This window comes from Mesoplodon mirus (genome assembly GCF_964341445.2).
Source record: "Mesoplodon mirus genome assembly, chromosome: 10".
NCBI lineage: Eukaryota > Metazoa > Chordata > Mammalia > Artiodactyla > Ziphiidae > Mesoplodon > Mesoplodon mirus.
The window spans coordinates 28,130,158-28,158,104 of NC_138986.1; the positions used below are offsets into that span (position 1 = coordinate 28,130,158).

The 27,947-nt window shown below is 34.9% G+C and overlaps 1 protein-coding gene across 1 annotated transcript in view; it reads left to right on the forward strand.

Annotated features, from left to right (window-relative positions):
• The window catches only part of AHI1 (Abelson helper integration site 1), a 202,686-nt gene that overhangs the window by 95,481 nt on the left and 79,258 nt on the right, over positions 1-27,947 (forward strand). Inside the window, exons 22-23 of the mRNA XM_082634082.1 lie at positions 7,552-7,608; positions 19,191-19,246. Of these exons, the coding sequence (XP_082490208.1) occupies positions 7,552-7,608; positions 19,191-19,246 (113 nt within the window). The remainder of the gene's footprint in view (positions 1-7,551; positions 7,609-19,190; positions 19,247-27,947) is intronic.

Consider the following 27,947-nt stretch of genomic DNA (forward strand, 5'->3'; position numbering starts at 1 on the left):
TAAAATTAGGAGCTATTTTTCCAGTCAAATTTTAGTTTTATTGTTTTTACAATGTCAGTATTTCTTAAGGTTTCAACTTTTTATGGAGAAGTGCAAAACTTTTTAAATAATGTAACTGAAATCTATTATTTATGTGTCATAATTTCACCAGAGATTCTGTGATATCCTTATATAAACCCATTGTAGAAGGTAGATTACATGTAAGCTGGAAATATGATGGTTCTTATATTTCAAAGGGAGAAAAAGAAAACATTTAGGCAAAAATTAGGTTAGAATAACTCAAACACAGGTGATGGTAAAAGGGGGTTTCCGTTTTAAGGAAGGCAAAATGAGTTCAAAGACTTTCTCATACTATCAGAATTGGCAGAGTTTTCTGTTAGTATTACTTAATGAACTTTAAACTATTAATTGAAAAAGAATGTTTCATTGAATTCTGATTTCAAACCTCCAGAATTACAAGACTTCAGTTCAGGTGTGGGATGAAAGGAATTAATTCACTACCAAAGATAATCTACAGAATTAACTGATTATCTGTAGACACATGTCCTTAAATGAGCTTAATGATGCTAACCAACCACTCTTCTGAATTCAGCACTTGTGTGTTTTGGTGAAAAAAGTCCTAAACCTGGGGTCAGAAGGCCAGAAGTGTTGGGGCTGAGCTCTAATTCTGCCACTTCCCAGCTGTTATCTTGGGTAGTTTCTCTCTGCCAGTACAGTGTCTCTACTTTCTACTTCAGATGAATTTTCTACTTCATAGAATTGTGAGGATGAGATACTTTGAAATCCATAAATACTGTGAGAATAAACAACATGAAAATTTTTGGAGATTCTTTTTATATTATTTTTTTTCAAGTTTGAAATCATGCAGTTTGCACTGTGGCCAAAGGAATGGAGGAAATCTTATTTTAAGACATGATTTAATAAATGTGTGAAGTGATGATGACAGAAAAAAGAACATGTCAGAGAGGCAAACATGGATTCTCAAAAGAGAATTTTGAGAAGCATGCCAAAAAAGACATTAAGATGAAGTAGTTAGAAGACAGGTTTTCAAACAAATATCTCAAATATAAATAATCCACCAGAACCCACTTAACGTTTGAAACTTTGGCTTTCCACGTAAGTACTAGCCAACACAAAACCCCTGGAGGTGGGAATGTTTTAATATTTGGATTTTTCTGGACACTGAGAAAAAGACCTTAATCACATGGATTTTTTTCTTTAACACATCACTATTTTATATTCCCTTCCACAAAGAAGAGAGTTTATTTGTTAGATATTTTTTGTTATCAATCTCTAAAATTGTTGTTTGATTAGTACATTAAAGATATAAGGAGCTATTTTAGTAACCAATATCTAAGTAATTCTCCAGTGATCTGAGTTAATCTACTTGTTGACGGTTGAAACTTATCCTTAATTGTAATAAAAGTGCCTATATTTCCTGAATAATAAATGTCACTTGAATGAGTAAAGTGTTTCTAACCATGTCGATAACTTAAAGTATATTCTACATATTTATCGTTTCCTAATTTAAACATCATTTTTATTAAGTCTAGTAAATGTTAATATACTTAATGAATGGTCTTCATGCACAAGGGTATGCCCTCGGTCCCCATTGAGATAAGAAATTTCTTATCATGGTCCCCATTGAGATAGGAAATTTCTCCTAACACCCTCTGAGGGGAGAATATAAATGCAAGCATTTCTCCTCATATGAATCTGATGATTTGAATAAACTTAAATTTGTGCACTATTTCCTAGCCATTTTTTTTGTAAGAAGCTATTTTATAGAATATTTATATGGTATATATGGTTCTAACCTTACAATTTTAAACCTTTTCCCTCTATCTGTTAACAGTAAAAAACTTACTTTAAGTTTTTCTTTTTCAGTCACATTTCTGTGTGTGTGTGTGTGTGTGTGTGTTTTGTTTAAGAACCTACTAAATTTAGTTGTCAAATTATACTGTGACATTTGCCCAGTGTATTAATTTTTAAAGTAAAATAATTAACAGTGAAAAATAACAAGAAAGCAACTGAAAACCATAAACTATGAGAAATTAAAATGAGTCTTACTGATTTAATGAATATGAAAAATACATAATTTCATTCTAACATAGCCAGAGTACATGCCAGATCACTGAATTTATATTTTACAGGTATTCTGATGTTTACCTTTTCCAAAGCTTTCCAACTGATGTAATAATAACTTCTTAATTTGTCTTTTTATATTTTAAAGATTTATAGAAGTTATTTGCATATGGCATCTTTTTTTAAAAGATCAAGTATGAAATTTCTGAGAGTTTAGGCAAAGTTAAACAGAGCTATTGTAGTATATGTGGCTCTGAAATATGAAATCTAATCTCAGAAAAGATTTTCAGCCTCAAACTTGTGTAGCAAGGTATATAAGCTAACCACTTTTTGTCATGTATGTGACAGAAATGTAATCATTGCCATGCCATGAGTGAGGTTGAGTTTCCTGAAAGGAGTTTCTGAATTTTACTCTTGATGTTAGCATTACTGTTTTTCAGGTGGAAACTATGGACTCCTTCTCCTTTCCTTTTTCTAACTAGTCAGTTGCAGAGCCCTCTCATTCCTTTATTCTAAGTCTTTCTTAGTTCACCAATCATCCATTTGATCTTTATGGTTTCTTTCTTGTCCTGTTTGTTCCTTTTTCCTAGTATCAAAGTTCTGTGGATGCCATTATATCTTCCTAGATCTCTAAGTTCTCTTCTCTGAATTGATATTTCCTCTATGTTCAGTTTTTTCATCTGTTAATGTATCCTGTGTTTTTCTTTTATGCCAATGATTTTTCCTTTATATCTGATGATCCTTGGTATCTGTTTTTTTTTTAAATGAATGACTGGATACAAATATGGTGTCCCTCCCTCTTCTGTTGTGTAAATAACTCTATAATCTAACTATTTTGTCACCTGAGCAGAAAGTCTATTGAGAACTTTGTATATATGGCTAAAACATATTAACTGGCAGGCTTATATTTAGGGTAGTAAACAGGTAAGATAAATGAGTCCACCTGTCAGGCTGTCGGTCTAATTTCCAGAAAGAGAATAAGCAGGACAGCAGTATCCACTCTAGAAGTCTTCACTCTGTCCAGATGGTTTGTTCAATATTATTTTTAGAGACAGTGCCACTGACTTTTTTTTTTTTTTTTTTGCTTGTGGTTAATGCTCAGCAGCATCCATTTTATGTGGGATCTGCAGCCTATCTGGCCCAAGTGTTTTACATATGAACCTTCCATTATTTCTCCTGGATTATGTTTTGTTTTGCCCCCCACCAAATATGCTGATTCTGTGTTCACAGCTCCTCTGAGTTTCATTGTCAGATTTTGTATCTACAGCAGGCCACCATAATGTTTTCAGACAGATGTTTCTAATCACTTTTCATCTTCTGTAAATTTGTTGAAATTTCTAATCTGTTCTTTCAGGCTCACCAGTGACCTATACACATTGCTGATTCCAGTGGTCAATTCTTTGTCCTTATCTCGCTTGACCTATCAGCAGCATTTGACACATTCGATGGCTTCTTAATACATTGGTGTCTGGGGGGCCACCACATTCTTGGTTTTTTCTCTTATCTCATTAGCTACTGCTCTTCATTCTCCTCTGCTGATTCTTCCTCTTTTCTTCCATATCTTTTTAGACTGTTCCACTGCAATCTGATCCTCTTTTATTCCCTATACTTCACTTCCTTGATGAACTCATGACTTTAAGTAAAGCCCACACACCAGTGATTCTCAAATGTCTATCTTCAGCCCAGACCTCTTTCCTGAATTCTAGACCAGCACAGTCCAATATGGGAACCTTCAGCCTCATGTGGCAGTTGAATACTTGAAATGTGTCTTGTGTGACTGAGGAACTAAATTTTTAATTTTACTTCATTTTAATTTAAATTTAAATAGCCACATGTGGCCAGTAGCTATCATATTGGACAGTACAGATCTACAAAATCTACTTCGATGTAAATCTTCATTATCTGACACCAGACAAATCAGGTGTTAGAATATAAAGAATGGATTACCCATTTTTTAAATTAAATGCAAATAATGCCTTTAGTATTAAAACTTTCCTGAAAGTATTATCCTGAAGATTTCATGATATTTCATCATCACGATTGTGCATTGATTAACTTTAATAGAGACTCCAGAAGTTTCTTATTTTTCGTATTTAAATTAGTACCACATATTCTGGTAGCGCGTAGCCAAGAGGTCAGAGACACCTGAATTTAGATTCAGATTCTGTTTCTTATGCTGTGACCTGGAGCAAGTGATTTCATCTTAGTGACTTGTCATTTGAAAATAGAGGATAGGAAAGTGTTTACTGCAAGTGAAAGTTTTTAAATACCAACCTGTGTTTGACTTATAATGCAGTAAGAATTATAGATAGTATCTTTATGACTATATCCAGAACTATTTTAATCATTGAACCTTTTGATTTTAAATTTACTTAACTTCCCACTAAATTTTAGAAAGAGAAATCACTATGCTCTTAGAAATAAATTTAGTGTATGTCTTACGTTAAAATCCATATTCTTTCAGTACATATTTTTTCAAAATACAACTTCTAGGCATACTGATTAAAACACTTCCAAGACAAAAGTAGTTTTCATTATATAATCCTGAAGTAGGAGACTTTGAAGGTTTCAGCCTCCTTATCCAGAACATAATTTATATCATGGTGAAAATAGTGAATGTTTTATAATTTACTGCTGTGCCTCCAGGGAAAATTGATAGTATAAAGTAACCAATCCACTCAAAGTGAGGATTAGAGGAAGAATTACAACAACTTTATATTGACTGCAACAGGCAAGGTGAGAGGACAGGTTATAAAATGGCAAAATTATTTCTGACCAGGCATAACTTTATTGTTTGTTTTTTATAGTTTGAGAAAGACTATGTTTAACATTGTTTAATATCAACCATAAGACACATTTTACTATTTTATAATTTCAAACTGAAATGACAGTTTTTCCATTTTTAAGGCAGTTAGGCATACAAAAAGATGTTGTGGAATGTATTCCCAAATATGTACTTCTATGGTTTTCTGTAACTTTTTCTGATAATAAACTTAATGCCTGGTCTTAAAGAAAAGTATTCCATAATTTTGAAGCCTTTCTTCAATTGCTAGAGCTTATGAATATTTTTAGTTTTCCAGTATTATAGTGAACACATTGTATATCAAAATGTTGACCACATCTATGATAATGAAAAATAGTTTAATTCATGTTTAAAGTAGAATAAATTTTATTCCATATTATTAATCACATATACCCATTCCTTCCCTTTATATACCAACACATTAGCATTTTCACAGATTTCACATCACAATCCATTTCAGTCTTTATGTTCTATTATTCTTTGAAAAGTTATGAGTTTAAAAAATCGGTAATTATTTTTTATTTACTAATCTTGCTTAGGGTAGGCACTGCTTAGAACCAAGGAAGCAGCTCCTTATGTTTCCCCTCCCCTGGTCATGGGGAAAAAAATGAAATCCTATTTACATCCTAAAAATAATTTTTATTTCCTTTGTAAATTTCTGTGTCCCAAATTAACTTTTTTGTGAATTAAGTCTATGATAAGAAATACTTTAGTTTTTAAACATTTTGGTTTGTGTCTACTGAAGGCCCTGGAAATTCAGAGTAGGAGAGCTATCTAAATTAAGTTTTCATTTACTCTTACTCAGTTAGATTATACTTTTCTAATACTGTACTCAGAATAGCCCTAAGGTTTCATGTAGAGTAGCTAACTGCATACTTTTTGCATTTTGTGGTTTAGTCAGTTTGGTCTAGATAGTGAAGAGACTATGATATCATAGAATTTACTGGTAATGTTTTCTGGAAATGAATATCCATCACTTATTGAAATGCCAACTAACAGTGGAAATTAAGTTGAGGAACCAGACCTTCTGGTAATGATAGAGATGTCTAGATAATGCTGATTTGTATTTTCCAGAATTTTAAACATGTATTTTCAGGAAAATTTTTCCTTAGTGAAAAGTGAATGAAAATGTAAAGAATAACTCCGTGTTTTTCTGCAAGTCTTGAGAGCAAAGTTGATGACAAATATGGAAACTAAGAAATGACTAAGTGGAATGGCTGGTCATTTTTAAAAAAATAATTTAAGTGGTTTTTGCAGTATAAATGTTTGATAAGTAAAAAGTAGAACATTATTTTAATGTTCTAATTTCAGTCAGTTTACTTTTTTCCTCAACTTTCTCTGAAAAAACATTCAACTATAATTTCATAAGGAGTAAAATTGAGAATGATTTTTGACTAGTGTCCATCTTTTTCTTTTTTATCAAACCAGAAATACTGTATTTTAGTAGAAGCACCCTACAAAACTGTTAGTTTAAAAAATAAAAACCTTTTTATACTTGATCAAAAATTAATTCATACAGGTTATCAACCAATGTTTATGGCGAGCTTACTATGCACTAGGGACTGTGCTAAGCCCTGGGGAAATGGAAGCTGAAAGACTGCCCTCAAAGTCCTCCCAGTCTAGTTGGGGAATCCAGCAGGCAAAGAAAGAGGTATAATATGTTGGGGATGAGTTCAACAGGAGATAAGCATAAAACACTAAGAGAGCTCAGAGAAAGGAATCTGTTCGATTAAATGTATTAATTCTGTGTTGTCTTTACAATATAGAACAATATTGTCCATTTAAGACTCCTCTAAATGGCAGTTTAGAACGAGGAATCTGGATTTTATTGCTGGCCTTTTAGGAGACTAATATGTCTCAAGTCATGTGAGAGCCTTAATTACTATGTTACATCTTTCAAATGTGCCTCCCAGTGGTATTCTGGGAATAAGTGAGTTAATACATAAAAAGCACTCCAGTTTCTTTTATATTAATGTGTGTGAGTGACACTGTGTGTGTGTGTGTGTTGTGTGTTGTGTATACCTGCCCTTCTTTTGAAAGGAATCCAGTCTTTCACATCTCACAGCTATTAAATTTGTCTGAGCAAAGTAGGCAGTGAGCAGGTTTTTTATTTTGGCCAATACAGAGTCAACAAAGTTTGAGGTTTTTTGGGGAGAGGATAGTCTCATTTTCTTCTCTTTCTTCTTTTTTCTTTATTTTTGTAGTAATATTATGAGGCTTGATACTTAATGTCTCCTCAGTCTTTTCAATCTGTATATTTTCAAGCGAAGATTTAATAAACAGTTGAAAGCAAAACACTTTAAAAACTAATGTTAAAGGCAGTGTAAATGCAAAGTATAGCAGTTAGGCAAATTAATGTACTTAATATTCAGTGAACTTTAACAGGGAAAAAGTTGATATAGCATAATCATATTTTTAAAATGACTTCTCATTGCTTTGAGTTGTGGAAAACGTCTTCTAAATTATCATGCTTATTTTCAGAATTTAAATTTATTGTCTCTGTCTAGAATTTAAATTGGATCTTTTATGGATGGACCCAGGAAAATGAATTCTCACTTTCTTATATTCTCAATACTGTACCACTGTAGTAGATGAAAATAGTTTTCCCTTATTCAATCCTTTCTCATGTTAACTTTCTTCTTTTTTTGTTTTTAATTCTAAAGGATGTTTAATTCCTGCATATACAGATTCTGGGAATGCAAGATTCATTCATACATTCAGTAAGTACCCAGTGAGTACTTACTTTGTCCCAGGCACTGTTATAAGTGTTATGTGAATGTATCAGTGAACAAAACAGATAATAATCCATGTCCTTGTTTAAGCTTACTTCCAGTGGAGAGAGACAGACAATAAGCAAATAAATACAGAATAAATAACAAAACAAGGAAAGGGGATAGGGTGAACTGGGGAGTGGGGTTAGGTTGCTGTTTTTAATGGGTGGTAAAGGAAAGCTTCACAAAGAAGGTGACACTTGAGCAAAATTTTGAAGAAGAAAGAAAGCCATGTTGTCAGGAAGAATAGCAAACCCAACCAAGATCCCAAGTCAGAAATTTGCTTAGTGTGCATTTTGCACAGCAAAAAGGCTAATATGTCTGGTGTGGAGGAATGAGGGGGAGAGTAGAAGTCAGAGGGATAGCGAGAGGCCAGATCATACAGAACCTTATATAAATGAGTGCAAAGCACTGCCCTATCCCCAACACTGGCATTATTCACTACAGATGTATTTTTAAAAGGGGGAGGTGGATGGGATTGTACAGTTTAATACTTGCTGTAAATAAAAATATGAACAAAGTATACAGGAGAGCAGATACGACGTAATGACGAATAATTCCTTGTAGAGAAAGCAATATTTAAAGTAATTGTTGCAAGATGAGAAGACTGTCAATTATAAAAAGTATTAAGGCATCCCAGCTAGGAAGGCCAGTTAAAATATTATTTTAATAATTGAGGTGGGAGAACAGGACTGAAGTAAGAAACTAGAGATGTTAAGTTATTAAGGTATTAGAAATTTGGAATGTGAACGGTTTAAGAGATAGAGAAGTAGAATTTGAGGATAACTAAGGATTCTAATTTCGGTGAAGGAGTGGATGGCAATCCATTAACAAAAATAGGGGAATATAGGAATATTGGGAAAATGATAATGAATTGTATACAGTGTTTTGGATATATTGAGTTTGAGATGCCTGGCAGACATCTAGAGCAAGACATCAAATAACTTGCACATCTATTTGAAACTTATTTATTAAAGGTCCTACTATGAGTCAAGCCCTGTGCTAGGAAGTAGACTACATACTTTGAAATACAGGCTTGGAGCATAAGTATAGATTAAGCCTGTATTTTCTTTTTTAGTATCTTTGTCTTATTTTGGTATCAGAGTAGTGATGACCTTATAGAATTAATTTGGGATGTTCCTCTCTCTTCAGTTTCTTGAAATAGTTTGAGAAAGATAATGCATATATTCTTTGTATGTTTGGTAGAATTCCCCTGTGAAGTCATCTGGTCCTGAACTTGTTTGCTGATTCAATTCACTACTGATTCAATTTTACTACTAGTTGTTAGATTATCTCTTTCTCCCTGATTCAGTTTTGGAAGATTGTATGTTTCTAGGAATGTATCCATTTCTTCTAGGTTGTCCAATTTATTGGCATATAACTGTTTGTAGTATTCTCTTATGATTTTTTTGTGTCTCCGTGATATTGGTTATAATTTCTCCTCTTTCATTTCTTATTTTGTTTATTTAGGTCCTCTCTTTTTATTCTTGATGGACCTGGCTAAAGGCTTACCAATTTTATCTTTTCAAAAAGCCAGGTTTTGTTTTCACTGATCTTTTCCATTGTTTTTTGGTCTCTATTTCATTTATTTGCTCTCTAATCTTTATTATTTCCTTCCTTGTTCTGAATTTGGACTTTGTTTTTGTTCTTTTCCTAATTCCTTTAGATAGTAGGTTTTGTTGTTTATTTGAAATTTTTCTTGGTTCTTGAGGTAGGCCTGTATTGTGGTAAACTTCTCTCTCAGACCTGCTTTGGCTGCATCCCATGGATTTTGGAAAGTTGTGTTTTTATTTTCATTTATATCAAAATATTTTCTGATTTCCTCTTTGATTGCTTTCTATGTCTCTTTCTATGTCTCTATGAAATTAGGTGAAACAGTTAACTATTGTGGTCTTGAAGAGGTGTTCTTGTGTGGGAGCATCCTATGTAGTCTGCATGTGCTTTGTTAACCCATAGGTTTTTTAGTAATAAGTTGTTTAGTCTCCATGTTTTTATGTTTTTTCCATTTTTCTTTCTAATTTCTAGTTCCATGCCGTTGTGGTCAGAAAAAATACTTGATATAATTTCTATCCTCTTAAATTTATTGAGACTTGTTTTATGGTCTAGCATGTGATCTGTTCTGGAGAATGTTCCATGTGCACCTGAAAAGAATGTGTATTCATCTTTTTCGGTGGAATACCCTGAAGATATCTACTAAGTCCAACTGGTCTAAGTGGAGTTTAAGACCACTGTTCCCTTATTGATTTTCTGTGTGCATGACCTGTCCATTGATGTCATTAGGGTGTTGAAGCCCCTACTATTATTGTATTATTGTCAGTTTCTCCCTTTAAGTCTGTTAGTATTTGCTTTATATATTTAGATACTCCTATATTAGGTGCATATATATTAATGAATGTTATATTCTCTTCTTGTATTGATCCCTTTATCATTATATAATGCCCTTCTTTGTCTTTGTTTTAGACACTGTTTTAATGTCTATTTTGCCTGATATGACTATTGCCACCCCAGCTTTCTTTTTGTTTCATTTGTGTGATATATATTTTTTTCCATCCTCTCACTTTCAGTCTGTGTGTGTCTTTAGCTGTGAAGTGAGTCTCTTATAAGCAACATATAAATACACCTTTTTATATCCAGTCAGCCACCCTATGTCTTTTGATTGGAGCATTTAGTCCACTGATAATTTAAAGTGATTATTGGTAAGTATGTACTTATTGCCTTTTTGTTGTTTCCTGGTTGTTTTTGTAGTTCTCTCTTCTTTTCTTCTTTTAGTTTCTTCTCTTGTGGTTTGATGGTTTTCTTTAGTGTTATTCTTACATTCCTTTCTGTCTGATTTTTGTGTATGTGTTATAGGTTTTTGATTTGTGGTTACCATGGAGTTCATATATGTTGACCTATAACTATATCTACTTGTTTTAAAGTTCTAACACGTTCTACAAGATCTTCCTTTTTTACTCCCCTCCCCCATGTTCTGTGTTTTTGATATCATATTTTACATTTTCATGTCTATCTCTTAACTGTTTAATGTAGTTATAGTTGATTTTACAATTTTTGTCTTTTAATCTTCATACTAGCTTAAGTGGTTGATCCATACCATTTCTTATATATTTGCCTTTACTAGTGGGATTTTTCCTTTCCTATAAATTCTTACTACTTTTCTTGTTGTAGCCTTTTCTTTTCCACTTAGAGAAGACCTTTTAACACTTTTTGTAGGATCAGTTTAGTATTGATGAACTCTTTTAGTTTTTGCTTGTCTGAGAAGTTATTTCTCCTTCAATTCTGAGTGATAACCTTACTGGGTAGAGTATCCTAGACTGTAGGTCTTTCCCTTTCAGCACTTTAAATATATCATACCACTGCCTTCCAGCCTGCAAAGTTTCTGCAGAAAAGTCAGCTGAAAGCTTGATACCTTGTATATGACTGTTTTTCTCTTGCTGCCTTTAAAATTCTCTCTTTATCTTTAACTCTTGTCATTTTAATTATGATATGTCTTGGTGTTGGCCTCTTTGGGTTCATCTTGTTTGGGACTCTGTGCTTCCTGTACCTGGAAATCTGTTTCTTCAGCTTTGGGAAGTTTTCAGCCATAATTTCATCAAATATATTTTTAACCCCTTTCTCTTTTCTCCTTCTGGGACCCCTACCATGTGCAGGTTAATATGCTTGATATTGTCCTGGAGGTCCCTTAACTGTCCTCATTTTCTAAAATTTGTTTTTCTTTTTGCTGTTCTGATTGGATGATTTCCATTGTTCTATCTTTTGGATCATTTATGCATTCTTCTGTATTACATAGTCTGCTGTTAATTCTATGTTTTTCATTTCAATTATTGTAGTCCTTAGCTCTGACTGGTTCCTTTTTATGATTTCTAGTCCTTTGCTAAAATTCTCACCTGTTCATCTATTCTTTTCCCAAGTTCAGTTACTATTCTTATTACTAATACCTTGAACTCTTTATCTGGTAAATTATCTGTTTCATTGGTTGTTCTTTCAGGTTTTTTTTTCTTCTTCTTTCATTTGAAACAAAAACTTCTGTCTTCTTATTTTGTTTAACTTTCTATGTCTCTATGAAATTAGGTGAAACAGTTAACTATTGTGGTCTTGAAGAGGTGTTCTTGTGTGGGAGCATCCTATGTAGTCTGCATGTGCCCAGTGGCTTTGATGTTAGAGCTGGATCTGAAATGAGCAAGGGTCATGCCTTCCCCGAGGGTGTGCTGGCAGCTATCACCTTGGTGGGAGGTGGGGCTAGAGATGGAGGGGCTAGAGATGGAGGGGCTAGAGCTAGAGCCAGGTGTGAGCCCAGACTTTTCCTGTGCTCATTAGGCATCACCACCATATCGGGGTGGGGGTGGGTCCCAAGGAGGTGGAACAGAAGCCCTGAGGGTCAGATCCGAGCTTATTCCATTCCCTTTAAGTATGTGTTCTCCCCACTCCTGGCAATGGCACCTCCTCCCCAGAGGAGAACAGTGCTGGAGCAAGAGGAGCCAGAGCAGACACCCAGCCTTGGGCACATGCTGGGATGGTCATGGCACACCAGTCAGAGTTGCAGACCACTCCTGATCTGCTGCCTCCATGAGTGTCAGCCATGGCTGCCCTCACCCTGTTCACATGCAGTGCCAGGTCCAAGCCGGCTCCAACCCCTACAAGAGCCCACTCTCCTCAGCATCAGCACCTCTGCCCTAGAAGGAGCTGCACCAGAGCAAGAGGGGCTGGAGCAGGCACCTGGTGCAGGCTGGGTCATGCACTGAGCCAGTTATGGGAAACTGGCCATAGCCCCGGGCAGTTTTAATCTACTTCCTCTGCCTTTTTCAGGGAGTAAGCAAGCAAGTGCACACTCTGCATGAGTGAAGTCTCGATTTCTTACAGTCCTCCTTTAGGTCCCACTGGTTTTCAAACCCACTAAGGGTACCCATCTTCCTGGTTTTGAACCTTAGGGCTGGGGTGCCCAAGATGTGGTTCAAACCCCTCACTCTTCAGGGAGGATCTTTGAGCCCCTGATATCCTCCTCCTCTTCTGTGTCCCCTCCTTGGAGCACAGGTCCCAACCTGATCACTTCTCCTCCCTTCCTACTCGACTCTGATCTTTCTTTACAAGCTTGGTTGTAGGAGAGTCTTTCTGCCAGTCTCCCGTTTGTTTTCAGTGAGAATTGCTCCACGTGTAGATGTTTTTTTTTTTATGTGTTCATTGGCAGAGGTGAGCTCAGCATCCTTCTATTCTGCCATCTTGATCTCCTTCTGGATCAGATATTTTAAACATTAAAATCAAAATAAACATTCTGAATATATATCAATTATGTTCAGCGTTCAGTAGGCCAGGTATAATTTGAAGTATTTTTTATATTAATTAACTAATTTAACCCTCCCGTCAAGCCAGTGAGATACATATTGCTTCCCCTGTACTGAATAAGGAAATGAAGGCATAGAGTGGATAAATAACTTGCCCAAGTCACATATCTAATAACTGCCAGAGCCAGTCTTTGACTACATTACAGAGTAGCTCGAGTCAGGATATATTATACAAATAAATTGTTCTTTGGAATGTATTTTTTCCCTGATTATAAAGGAACAAAGTCTAATAGTAGAGATTATAAACAACTCATATCTCTGAACAGGGTGGTAATTTTATTATTATATATAATAATATTAATATTATATATAATATAATTATTATTATAATTAAAATTATTATTTTTAATAAACAGTAGATTTATTGAGTGGTGCTATCAGCATGTCAAATATAAATACATTCATGCATTAATTGTGGAGTTTTCTCTCATTTTTAGGAAGGTGTTCTAATCAATCCAGAGTGAGTGTTTTGATTTTCTGTTGGCTCTTTGTTTTAAATAATGCTGAGAAGTTTTTTCAGTGAGAATTTTAAACCTGTTTACTCTGCTTATATGGAAGATTTTTCAATTTTCAAAACCACTGAAAATTTGCTTGCCTACTATATGGTCACTAAAAGTCTATTAAGGGCCTACACTCCTTTCCCAAACTTTATTCTGAAATATTTTAAAACCATAAAAATGTTGAAAAAAGGAGGTAAAATGAAACTTCTAAATTCACAACATTTGCTTCTTCGCTTTTAAAATTTCACTCATATATCTGCCAACAAGAAGGGTATTGTCTTAAATAACCATAGTTCCATTATCACATCTAGGAAAACTAATGATACTATAATACCATTTAATAAACAGTTCATATTCATGTTTTCCTAATTGTGCCTAAGATGTCTTAAGTAATTTTTTATTTGCTTACCTATTTTGTACAGCATCCAGTCCAGATTAGCACTTATATTGGTCATTATGTCATTTTAATTTCATTTAATCTCAGTTAATCTAGAATCTTTTTTGTTTGTTTTTCATGACATTAACTTTTTTAAAGAGTCTGCCTGAGCCAGTTGTCCTGTAGAATATCCACTGTTTTGATTTTGTCTATTTTATCATGATTAGATCCAAGCCAGACTTTTTTTGGCAAGAATACAGTAAGTGATTTGTGCTTTTTTGCATCACATCAGGTGGTATATAATGTCAGGTTGCCCCGCTATTGGTGTTGCTATATTTAGTCCTGGATCTTTTTCTGAGCATTTTAATACATTCTGTTGATCTACATGTCTACTCATGTGTCATCCCCACATTGTTTTAATTACAGAGACTTTTTACAATATATATTGATACTTAGTATTTATTTTCAGTCATCACTCTTTTTTCCCCAGGATTTTTCTAGCTATTCTTGCATAGTCTTCTATATGAATTTTAGAATCAACTTGTCTAGTGCTGGGGCAAAAACTATTTTATTGAAATCACATTAAATTCATATATTATCTCAGAGAATATTGGCCTTTATGTGATGTTACATTGTCTTAGAACAAGGGTTGTCTTTCCATTTGTTCAAGACTACTTTTATGTCTTTCAGAAATATTTTTACATTTTCTTCATACTGTTTTATGTATTTTTTGTATTTATTCAAGTATTTTCTCTTTTATGATAATCTTATAAATGAGGTATGCTTTTTCATTATATCTTCTAACTGGTTGTTTGAATATGTAAAGGGTATTGATTTTTATATATTAAATTTTATATTATGCTGACTTTCTGATTTATTAGTTCTCTTATTGGTTGTGTTAGTTTTAGCATTGATTCTTTTGGACTTTCTGGGTATAAATTATATTATCTGAGTAACAGTTTTACTTCTTTTCCAATTCTTGAGAAGGGCTTGCAGTTTTCGTACAGACATCTTTATATTGAATTTGGAAGGAAAGATCTTTGCCTTCTAAAATTCTGTATTTTACTGGAATATAATAAATTGTATTTCATTTGTCCTAGCTGTAGATAAAGCATAATTCTCCCTGTGCCCCATATAGAGATTAATGGCAATTTCCAAAATTCAATTAGGATGCATAGTTATAGTATTGCCTAAAACAAATAACTCTTTAGAAAGTTTCATAGAAGGGAGGAGAGAGGTTCTCCTGTCCTTAGCACAATGCCTTGTGCTTGGTGGGTTGCCCATAATCATTTGGTGATGATACATAAGATTGCTGGATATATGTTCTGGCTTCAGAATTTGGCACTTTGTTTGGCCTGCTTTGTTATTGCAATAAATCTGATCATCTTTTTTCTTTCTTTCCTTTGATCATGGTCCTGACTTGAAGGTTGGTAGAGTTTAAGGAAACTAAAAAATATATAATTCTGCTGTTCCAATCAGTCAGGTACAAGTGGGGTATAATGTCATGTTCTGATTTTCCACAAAGTAAAATACCCAAAGCATCTCCCAAGAAGCATAAAATTTCTTCATTATCTTCTCCAGAGTGTATTAATGTCTGGAAAATTAGGAAAATTTTAAAATAATACATTTCAGTTTTATAGTAGGTTTAGAAACATTACCAAAGGAAGTAGTTAATTAATGTTTTTAAAAAGAGTCCTAGAACATTAATTCAAACATTCTGATAACTAATACACACAGTTAACACTGCATTGTAGAATATGAACCCGGTGGTTATGGCGTAGATTAATTCATTCAGTTAATATTTGAGTTAACTCTTGAGGACCTTCTGTGTTTCGAGCATTTGGACCAGGCACTATGGATACAAAAGTGAATTAAATCAGATCCTGACCACAGGGGCTAGACAAACACACAAATGGGTCTGGAGGTTTGTGACTTAGATGCATGGGTTTCAGTAATGGTACTGCTGCTCCTTGGTTGTGTGACCCATCTTCTGACTTACTTTCTGAAAGCTGCTATTTCCTCCCTTTAAAGTGGTGTTATCTTTGTTGTTTATTAATTAGCTATCTTAAAATTCTTAATAGTTGTCAAATTTTGTTTGTTTTGTTTTATTTTAATTTAAGAGATTCTCTAATTTTTCCATTGTTATCAGTGGCACTACCAGTCATATAAGGTTATTTGCTGATCTTCAAGTTACTGAAACTCCTTACCAGAGTTTATTTTCTTTGCGTGCTCGTGGTTGTGGTCCCAACTATTCTGCTGGAGGTCCGAACTATAGCAAAAAAATGAAAACAAACCTGTGCAACTGTTACCCCTGTTCTAAGGCACAGGATTAAGCTTCTCCTCTCAAGTCTCATCAGTTGCAGTTTACAGCCATCTCCCAGTAACCAGTCCTGGAAGCAAACTCCTCCAGGTGGATGGGCGTATAGGCCTCTGTTTAAGGACCATTGTGGTCCATAGGATCTGCCAGGCCCTTGATGTACTACAAACATTAAACTGACAGATAATAGCCAGTTACCCAGAGGATTTATAGCTTCTGCTGGCTGAGAGCCCTCAGTGAACTCTGGAAAACCCATTTTCTGCCCACACCTTGAGAAGAGGCCTGTTTTCCATGCACAGCTCCTTGCTCAGCACCAAGGAAGACACAGCCCTCCCATTCCCACGCGTTGCCTGACACATTGCCTCTGAGATCCCAGGAAAAAAAAAAACTTCATCTTCTGAGATACTGTCCAGCGTTTGCCATCCCTCTTGCCTTAGTCTTCGTAGGCCTCTGGAAAGGAAATAAACATGATTTCAGATTTTAAAATCATTAGACAAAGTGAAAAAGAAGATACTCACCTAGAAGATTAAGTGGCATTATCAAAAGATAAAAATTATAAAGGTAAAAATAAAATGGGCTGCAGAATTAAACAAATAGCAGAATAAAACTTCCCTGAGCAGAAGAATGATAAGATTCTGCAGATTAAAGGGCTATCAAGTCCCAAGAAAGATTAATAATAACAAAGACACACTTGGACATACCCTGGTGAAAGCAGTCTGTTGGCACAATTCCCTCTTTCAGGGGAGGTCAGTCTTTTTTCAGGCCTTCATCTGGTTGGATGAAGCCCACCCACGTTATGGAAGGCAATCTACTTTACTCAAGGTCTGCTAACTTAAATGTCAATCCCATCCAAGAAATAACTTTTCACAGAAACATCTGGAATGTTTGATCAGATACAAGGGAAATAAAATATAGATTTTTTTTGGTAAAATTTACTTAAAATAGCAAAATATTTGGGGATGCTTTTCCTTAAGCTTATTCCTTTCTGTATATTCTCTATTGAAAGCTTAAACAAACATGTATGATTGTATTTCTAAATGATATTATTTCAGTAGGCAATCTAAATTTAAAACTAAGCTTATATTGGGTTGGCCAAAAAAAGTTCGTTCAGGTTTTTCCATAAGATGTTATGGAAAAACCCAAACGAACTTTTTTTGGCCAACCCAATATCTTTAGAAAATTCATTTTAAAATTCTAGTTTTCACCACATTCTTATCCTGAAGTTGAAACTGTAAAACATGTAATTTTTTTCTTTGTACTTTCATAAGCTAAGAATGTAGATTTGGGGGTTTTTTAGTTTTCTTAATTTTCATCATTTTGAAATTACTTTCTAATTGGATAAGAATTTTAAAATCAGTAGTCAGCCTAGGCCTATTTTATGGCAGTCAGATTATAGTAGTGAGAACACATATGTAAGCTGTTGCTAATTCCTGAACCCCGTGGTATGACCAGTCTCATTTTAAAGCCAGTGTGTCTGTCGTGCCAGACTATTCTTAGCGGTTGCAGCTAGAGAGGGTTGTGAGAGCATGAGGGCTGAGGAGGTGAGGATTTCACCATTAGTTCTGTATACTTCAGTGTAAAGTCTTACAATAAGGATCAGCATTATTTGAATATTTTCAAATATGTGTTACTTGGGTTTTAAAAAAAACTTTTCAAGGCCAGTGTTATCTAAGAATAAAAATGTCTTTCCATCAAAATTACTTTAAAGACTCTGTTATTACATTTAAGACAGAACTGTTAATTTGGTGTATAGTATTTCTCCAAAAAAGGACATCTGTTTTACTAGAATCTTAAGGTCAGAAATCATAATTTATCCTTTATAATTTATCTTTTATCACTGAGTGCCAAATAGCCACTTACAACTAAATATTAGCTGATTGAATACAGGTAGTATAGTGCTTTACACTTCACTGGCTAACAATACATATGGAGAATATTTTTAAATGAAACAAAAACTATTTTTTTTAATCTTGTTTCACAGTACTTAGTTCATTTTGAATATACTCTTACAAAAGTGATAAAAAGTGATTGTGTTGTGTTGATCTCATTTATTATACTTTAAGAAAAAATGAGTTAAATGCCTATAAATGAGAGAAACTAGTGTTTTGTTTCAACTAGGAATTGTACTGTTTGCTCTTAACAGTGCATTGCAATTCTCACTTCTAACCACCCCTGTGTGGTTAGCTTTTAGCGTTATTTAACAAACTGTTAAACTACTCACATGTTAACTATTCACATGTTGGTCTGCTGATTGACAGAGATTGAAAAGTAAATGAGAGCCACACCTGTGTTCATTTTAAACTTGAGCTTGATTTTGAACCAGTATCTTTACAGATGAGATGCAATGTGTTACATCCTCAGAAGCTGTTTATTACAAAGAAATGCAGTAGAGGACATGGGGATCAAAAAGATAAATCTATACATGATAAAATGATTTTTCTCAAGGTTAGCAGTCTATATTGTCATTTTAAACCAGAGAATCAAGGGAACTTTTTTTTCTTCAGTACTCTGTGGTGATTGAATAGATAGCCGATTGTATCATAGTACGAAATCAGATGATCAAAGAGAAATTCAAATAGATTTATTTTTTGTTTTTGAGAAAATAAGGAAGCGATTCTTTTCATAGACTTTGTGATATTTCTTTATGAAAACTTGATGACCTCAAGACAGAAGCAAAACTTTCATTGAAGAAATGTAGCAGAGGGAGATAATGGTATAATTTTTGAGCTGAGAACAGAATAAGAGCACATCTTCTGCTATTGCTGGATGCCACTTGAATGAGGAAATTGGCTTAGCTCACCTTGAGTCAGGTCTCTTAGTTAGCCAAACTCTCCCAACTGTTTCTGACCAAAGAATTCATGATATCACTTTAAAGGATTCTGCCATCCAAGTGAGGCTTTTCTCTTGTAGGCTGTAGGAGTCATGTCTTGCTGACATAAATGTTTTCAAAATAAAATGTATAGGTATAATAAGCAAATATTCACAATCTTTTCATTTCACAGGGATTATCAGTATAGAAAGAAAGCCTTGTAACCACCATGTAGATACAGCACCAACGGTAAGGCAATCTATTTCTACATTGTTAAAACTGTTAAGAAGGCACAATATAAGACTGGTTATAGTGACACAAAATGCCATTGTAGAAAACTCTTGTAACCTACCTTTTGCCAAGAGTTATATCCCTTTAAGAAAATTAACCTTATGTTTTCTAATTAATCAAGATAACCTATGAATTTTTACTAAGATATAGGAAAATAAGATGCTGTATCATTCTTACAGGTACTTGTTTATATTAATGTTACGAATAGAATGGTATTTAATTTTAAAATACTTTATACTTTTGATAAAGTACTGTAAATCTTTATGCAAATTGATTTACACCCTTGTAAAAATGAGTGTTATTTTCTGCACTAGCATCATTATTTAGAGTGAATGTTTTGTAATAGTGAAAGTAGGCCATTATGCTTCATTTCTCTTGTAGATTACTATGCCTTATTATTATAAAAGTGAAATCTAATCTTTCACCCCACTACTATTACTACCAGACAACAAAAGGCATTTAATAATTATAGTATCTATTTACTATATTAAAAATAATTATAGAAAATAATATAGAATGAAGACAAATAAATTTCCCTTTTAATCTCTGTATATAGTATTTGTATGTATGAAATACACTTCAGTTGCTGGTTTCCACTTGAAAGATTCACAAGAAATAGACTAGAGTATATCTCTTCACTAAGCATATTCTTGTTTCTTATCCTTTCTATATAATAAATCTTTCAAGTACTCTGTACAATTCAGCATTTCCTATTGTGAGAAAGATTTAGTAATACCTTTTTTAAGAAAATAAAAAAGTATTCAACTATATTTGAATTTTATTGATAATTAATATTTTCCTCACTGACAAATTGACTCCATTTTTTCTATTTGTTATAAATCCATATAATTGATTCAGCATGTTTTAACTTAATACGTGGGGCTTCAGAAATGACTGGTGTTTAAGGAATTAATCATTAGCATAGTCATAAAAAGGTACATGGACATAGTGTGTGTGTTCCAGTTATCCTTTAGTAAGTATGCTAAAAGAATGGCCGTAACATTATGTAAATTTTATTCATTAATATTAAAATGGAAGGCTAGCAATTATGGAAAATTAATTATTTAAAGGTATTTGAATAATCTACTCATTTGACTATTTTATATACTTTTGAAATTTATTTTATTCCTGTAGGCTTTCCTGCAGTGCCTTGTTTACATTCTGAGTGTTTTGTACATTTTGGAACTCAGAAAAGTGTATGTAACCTGCCAGGTTTTTTTGTTTCACCCTGTAGGCTGATGGCAGATTCCCATGTGAATTAAATCATACAATAATAGAACCAAATATTCATGTAATCATGAGAAATAATGGCATGAACAAAATTTACAGTAGAGCCCTGATCTCGAAATTACTCCTGTGAATTAGGAACAAAATTTAATGCATAATAGTTTAGGTATCGTTGTTTTTTGGTTATGTTCTCCCAGTTGGATTATTAAATGGTGGCTCCTAATATATTAATAACATTTCTACTCTGTATAGTTGATAAGTTTTAAAATACTTGGTGTATACAGACACTGCCCTAACACTCATTAGATCCCCAGGTTTGACTTGATCCAGTCTTCCTTTCTGATGTCTTTTTCTGAGCTCTTCTCCTTCTGTCTCTTTACTACAACTTAAGCATATTCAACAACCTTTCTCCTCTCCCCCATAGTTCCCCAGCTTGCTGACAGTTAACCTTGGCCCTTTCTCCATAACCTCTAAATAGAATCACAAGTCTGTTCATTACCCGATCTCTGCTGGGCCCCAGGACAGATAAAGTCTGATTTTCACAGAAATATAATTTTACCTAATTTTCATCCTTTGTGTCAGTGTGCCCTTATTTTCCCTAAAGGGTTTAAGAGAAGAAAATACTTAGAGAGAAAAGAAATAAGAAAAAGTCTAAAAGTTTTACAAAGTGGGATATTTGTGAGTTCAAACTTTGTACTATACTGGCTAAAAAGGAGAGAGACTCTTTGGGCCTGAGAAAAAAAATAGAAGGGGAGTGGGCCAGGATTTCAGAATGGCTGAGGCTCTGAATGACTCTTGTCCTCATACTTAGCCACCAGTTTCCAGCCTACCTCTCTACAATTCCTTTGGCTCTAAGTGCTACCATGAATGGCTGGGGTCTAGGAGAGTGCTAGATGCTACTTACGACTATTCAGCAGGGGAGGGAAGCAAGACTTTCTTAGGCTTCTATGACAGGGAAAGATGTGTTTCTTGACGTTTCAGGTTGGAATGAACTTTTCTGTAAATATATGGTTACAGAGGATAGTTTGATCCTATAGCATTATAGTGGGATGCAGTAGTGTTATTTAAGTGAATATAGGTTAGCCTGAGAACAAAACCCCTTTTGTCCCTTGGTTCTGTGTTCTTTCCCACTCTCTTTTTAATTTACTTGTTTCCCTTTTTTGTCATTTATTACATGAATTTTAATTTTTTGTTTGGAATTTTTTTTCTTTTTGACATAAATAATACCATATCTTTGATTTTCCTTCAATAGAAAGCAAAACAGAATATCCCCACATGGCATGACCCCCTTCACCAAAAAGAATCAAACCTTCCTTTTAACTGGCTATAATCACTTTTTTTTTGCATTCAGAGCTCTTAATTTTGTTCATATCTAAGAGTATATTTTCAAGTTATTTTTTCAAGAAGTATAAATTGAGAATTATATTACCTGAATCTGCATATTTTAAAATATCTCTCATTTGTCTTTGCATAAAACAGCTTGCCAGGGCTTTTAATTATTTGAATATAACCTTTTCCCTTCAAAACATAGTGGAAATTGATCATCTTTTTGCCTTCTGTCATTGAGTATTTCAGGAGAGACATTCAAATCAGTCTGATAGTTATTCCTTTGTATAGGTAGCATTTTTTGCCTGTTCATGTATTACAGATTTTCTTTCATTTTCTTTATACCTAATGTCTTAGCTCAGATTTGATGCATAAATATGTGGCTTTCTTTTCACTGATTTTTGGGCTGAATGGTATTCACTCAGTCGTGTTACTATTATAGGAAAAGCAAAAAAGACATTATACAATCATAATATTAGATTACATGAAGATAATTAGATCATGCCACTTTAAGAGCTGGTTGCTGCACCTGCTTATAACCTCCAGCAAGTTAAGGATAATATCAGACTCAGATTAATCGGAGGTCATTGTCTGAACCCTGAAAGGCAGGTGTAAAAGTAAGTTAATAGTTAAATCAGCATAGGCTTGAGTCCCATAGTTACTTTAAATGGAGGACTTATTTGCAAACCAAAGAGAAATAGCAGCTAGCATAAGGAAGTCTTCCACCCACATGTCTGGTCTTTTCTTACTTTAGGTTATTACACGAAGGACTTAGTTAAAACATACCTGCCTTTTAATGTACAGTCATATGCACAGCAGTCCCCATAGCTTTTCCTATTTTCTGGTGGAATTAAAACATGGTAAGCCATGTTGAATATATAAAGTATTTTTAGTGATTTGAGGAGAACTGTTTTTGAATCTCTTCCAGTGAAAACTGGTACGATAAAATTCAAATAACATCAACATGGCCTATTGTAGTCAATCATTTTTGGAAAGCTTCTGCATTCCAAACCTGTAACCCTAACTAATACTATTTCTTTCTTCTTATTTTATTCAGTGATCCCACAACCCCCACTAGTGAGAACAAATTTTCTTTTAACAAAGAGATTTTTTGTCAGTTTATAAAATTATAGCTTATGTTTTCGTAGAGGTCTACACATCTAACACAGCAGGCTGAAACAAACTCCTGCCTGTCTAATCAGAATTATACCAGTTATGGAACACTTTTGCCATCTGTTAAAGTGTTGCATAAATTATTAAGAATTAAAATATCCTAGCTTGATTGGAAATTTAAATGTTGGTTCATTATTCTTCATTGTTATAAGACCAGTTTAACAAGCTGTTCATCCATTCTGCGGTTACACTCCTTCTAGGTTTTCTAAGGGCTTGATTGATAAATTTTTGTCACATGATTTTTCATCAGTGGTAAACTTTACTGTGTTTTAGAGTGTTTTATTATTATGAAAATATATCTGAGATGTTTGGGGTATTGTTTGCCCTTAACAGTAAACATATTCATAAATGTACATACAAATTAAACTTTATTCTGAGCCTCTTTGGGATTATATGATTATGGATTATATGATATTCGTTCTACAACATTTTGAGTTGTTTCTGTTGTTAGATTATTATCATTCTTTAGCCCACTCTAGGTTCACAAGATTGCTACATATTGCATTATTTCACATTAGTTTAATAAATTTATACATATGTTTACATAAAATATGTCTTTCACATTTTAACATACTGTTGGGGGACAGCCAATCTATAGAATTTTCCGGGAATTCATAGTATGTAAACTAGGGTGAATGTGCCCCTATAAAACTCATAAAATAGAACCTATGGCCAATCTCTTCCTGAAGGCAATTGCAGGGTGGAGAGGGAACTGATAAACTATAAGCTTTTATAACTTGTCATAAAAGAATCTGTTTTCACTTATCAATAAATAGCAATTCAGAGCAATTCTATTGAAATTCAAATGTAAATGCAAAATTGGTTCTTTTTTAAGACCACTTGTGAGTTATCCGTAATATAACATTTTCTTAAGCATTTGCACATTAATTTTTCTCCAGATACTGTAAATTATGAAGCTTATGTTGATTTTTCCCATTAGCATACTCTGCTGACATTTGTTTTTCTCAGACTTTTTTCCCCCAGTTCTCTTCTGACTTTGCTAAATTTCTCTACCTGAGAAAGTTTTAAAATTCTGAAAGTGTCATATTACTGGAGAACTATAACATAAGAGTGGCATAATAGGAATTTATTTTCTAAATTATCAGCAAACATTAGGTGTACGGTGCCCATAGGACAGTACAGTATCAAGTGCTGGGTAGGTGTGGGAGTGGTATGGGGGAAAGCAGAAATACAAAAAAGTATAAAACATGCTTTATGTCTTTGAGCAGCTCTTGGTCTAGTTAGAAAAGTGAACTGTAAATAGTTAAATCTCAATACATGAAATGGATAAAAGTTCAGAGCAATATAGTACAGATGTCATGTCAACAAGGCAGCTTGTAATCAAGTATAGGAATGTGGGATGGGCCGTGAGTGCTTTAGGAATTCCCAGGGCTGTAGTGATTTGGGAAGGCTGTTTAGAGTAGGAAGGTGCTAAACTGGATCATAAAGGACAGATGGGATTTTAAAAGGAATAGGATGTTCTAAACCAGAGTAACAGTGTGACCGAAGATCGTAGAAGGAAAGTACACAGAGTTTATAGATGGAGACAGTTTGCCTGAAGCAGAGCATTTCAGAACATGAGATAGATTAAGAAAAGGTAATTTGGGCATGATTTATAAAGATCATTGGATGTTAGGTAAAAAATTAAGACTTTATCAATATAAGCAACAGTAAGGCATTTGAGCATGAGAATAAGATGATCAAGGGGTAATGTTTTTAAAAAATTAAAATAAAAGCAGCTCATGGAATTGCAGGTAGGTGGAGATTAGAAGAAAGTAAATGACCTGTGAAGCTACTATAATCCACATTCAAGGTGCTAACGGTCTGAATAAGGAAGGGGCAATGGGAATGGAAATAGAGGTATGCTTATGAGAAAGATTTGGAAATTGGAACTGATGATAGAAACTCAAAAGAAAAAGAGGTAAATGATGGCTGGAGACATAGGTTACTGAGAGAATGATGACTCAGTTAACAGATTTTTTAAAAAATAGGGATGAAGGATGATTTTTAGAGAATAATAGATTCAATTTTAGACATGTTAAATTTCAGATAACCAGAAGCCATGAACAAGTAGAAATGTTCAGTAGAGAACTGAGAATATAGGCTTGAACCTCAGAAAAGAGGATGAGTTTGAAGATCTAAATTTGTTGTGCTTGATAGAGCCACACTGAACAGCTCTGGTGTCCTGAAAGGAGATCCAGTGGTCAGAAGCCTCAGACCTCGGTTGTGAGAAGTCCTGTGTATCATTATAAGCGGAAAGCAAGCAGACTCTTCACAACAGGTGTCCAAAGGCCCCGTCCAGGAAGGGGGCAGATATCCAGTCTTTAGAAGAAGCTCAGTCAGGAGCCAGTCTCCTCCAACTCACCTCCCAAATTCGTTCTCCACAGAGTTATTTATCCAAGGCATAAATATGATCATATGTTAAAGATCTTGTGGTGCACCCCATCTCCTACCAGTTGAAAGCTAAGCTATTTAGCATGTGGTCGGAAGCCTTCTGCTACCTTTGTAGACTTATTTCCAACTTTTCCCCAATACTCAAGGCTGGCCACTCTGAGCTACTTGTAGTTCCCTAAACATGTCTAGGTCTCTCGCATTGAGGAGTAATTTTAGAAGAGGGCTTAAGAACACTGAGTCCAGACCAGATATCCTGGCTTCAAGTCCTGCTTTGGCCGCTTTTACTCCATATGACTTCAGGCAGGATTCTTTACCTCTTTGTCTGCAAGTGGGAGTAATACCTACCTCAAGGATTGTTGTGAGGGATAAATGAGTTGAGACACGTTCCACTCAATATTTTTCTGTATACCAGATATTGAATATTATTTCACCACAAGAGATGGCCAGATAATACGGACAAGAACATATCCCAAGCCTGAGGTCAAGAATCAAAGGGAGGACCCCAGGGTCCCAGCTAGGGCAGGGACACCAGGAACAAGGGAATCTGATGAAGGTTGCCGCAATGACCTGCGTGCCTCTTGACCAACCTTCTTTCTTTTTCTCTTTTCATTTTGTTTTTTGTTTTTTTGTTTTGTTTTTGTTTTTTTGCGGTACGCGGGCCTCTCACTGTTGTGGCCTCTCCCGTTGCGGAGCACAGGCTCCGGACACGCAGGCTCAGTGGCCATGGCTCACGGGCCCAGCTGTTCCGCGGCACGTGGGATCTTCCCGGACCGGGGCACGAACCTGTGTCCCCTGCATCGGCAGGCGGACTCTCAACCACTGCGCCACCAGGGAAGCCCCTCTCTTTTCATTTTTTAAAGTGTGTTTATGTATTTATTTATTGCATATTGTGACTGTCTCTTACTGTCGATGCAGAAATCCAGTTACACCAAGACAACAGGCATATAAACTGGGATTGTCTTGGGCAGTCCTAAATGTGTGATCCCTTTATTCATCGATTCTGTAAGTCATGGCAGCCAGAGTGATCTTTTTAAAATATAAGTCAGAATGGGTTATCCCTCTCCTCATTAACACTCTTCAATAACTTCTCCTTACTTGTAGAATAAAACCCAAACCCTTTCCTGGGGCCTACCAGGCCAGCCTTGCCTGATCTGGTCTCTGCCTACCTCTTCAGCATCACCTTATGATACTCTTTGCTCTGAGTTTCTGGAACACAGCCAGCCTTTCTCCTACTCACCTATCAGCTTTGAACATTTGGTCTCTCTGCCAGGAATATACACCCCCTTTTGCATAATGGGCTTTTTCTTTAGATCCCAGTGACTGTCAGCTTTTCAGATGATATTCCTTCACCATTCTATCTGAAGTAGATACTCCCCATTCTATCTGAAGTAGATACTCCCCACTTAGGTTTTTTTTTGTTTTTTTTTTTTGCGGTACGCGGGCCTCTCACTGTTGTGGCCTCTCCCGTTGCGGAGCACAGGCTCCGGACGCGCAGGCTCAGCATCCATGGCTCACGGGCCCAGCCGCTCCGCGGCATGTAGGATCCTCCCGGACCGGGGCACGAACCCGCGTCCCCTGCATCGGCAGGCGGACTCCCAACCACTGCGCCACCAGGGAAGCCCCCCACTTAGTCTTTTTATTGCACCTTTTTTTTCCTTCTTAATACTTAGCCCAATTTGTAATTTTTTTTGTTCAGTTATTTTCATGTTTATCTCTTGTCTTCCTCGATAGAATGGATGTAAGTTTCATGAAAGTAGGGACCATGTCTGCTTTAGTCACCATTGCTTATAGACTGTCAGTAGATACAGCTTAAATTAATCAGTGAATATAGGCTGAAACTATAGAAAGAAATAAGCACAAAGAGCTAGACTGGACTTCAGGGATGTGCATATTCAGAAGGTTGGAAAAAGAGCCCTCACAGAAGACAGACAGAAAAGAGAGACATAGGAAGTCAGGAATAGTGTAGCATCTTGGAAGCCAAGGGAGTCTAACTGGAGGTTTTGTGCCGTCATAGGTAGTCAGAAAAGTTTGGGAGAAAGGAAGCTAGATAGTAACATTAGGAGACATGATGAACTGGAAGCAATTCGGGAAACCTGTCATGAGAGGAGGATGGAAAATAGAATAGCAGTTAACTTAGCCTTGTGTGTATATTGCTGACTCATTTCACAAAAGAAAGTAATGTTTGGCCAAAAGGGCTGCCATGAAAGGACTCTATATAGAAAGTGAAGTAAATGTTTCTTTTTCCGTGCTCTTCAAAAGTGAAACATTAAGCTTTAGTATTTATGCTACATTATTACTTTCAAACAATTTCTCAGATGGAAGGAAAAATTCAGGAACATAAATGGGGAGAAGGCTGCACACCGTGTTTTAGCATTAGACAAAGGAGTAGAGTAAGGCAGTTGTAGCAAGATTCCTTACTAAGTATTTAAAAGTTTTCTAGTTGGTAAAATGAGGAAGGTTGAAGAAGTTGATCTTTTAGGTCTACTTTGGGTCTTTTTCATCTGCTCTTACTGTTCCAGGACAACATATTAAAGAAGAA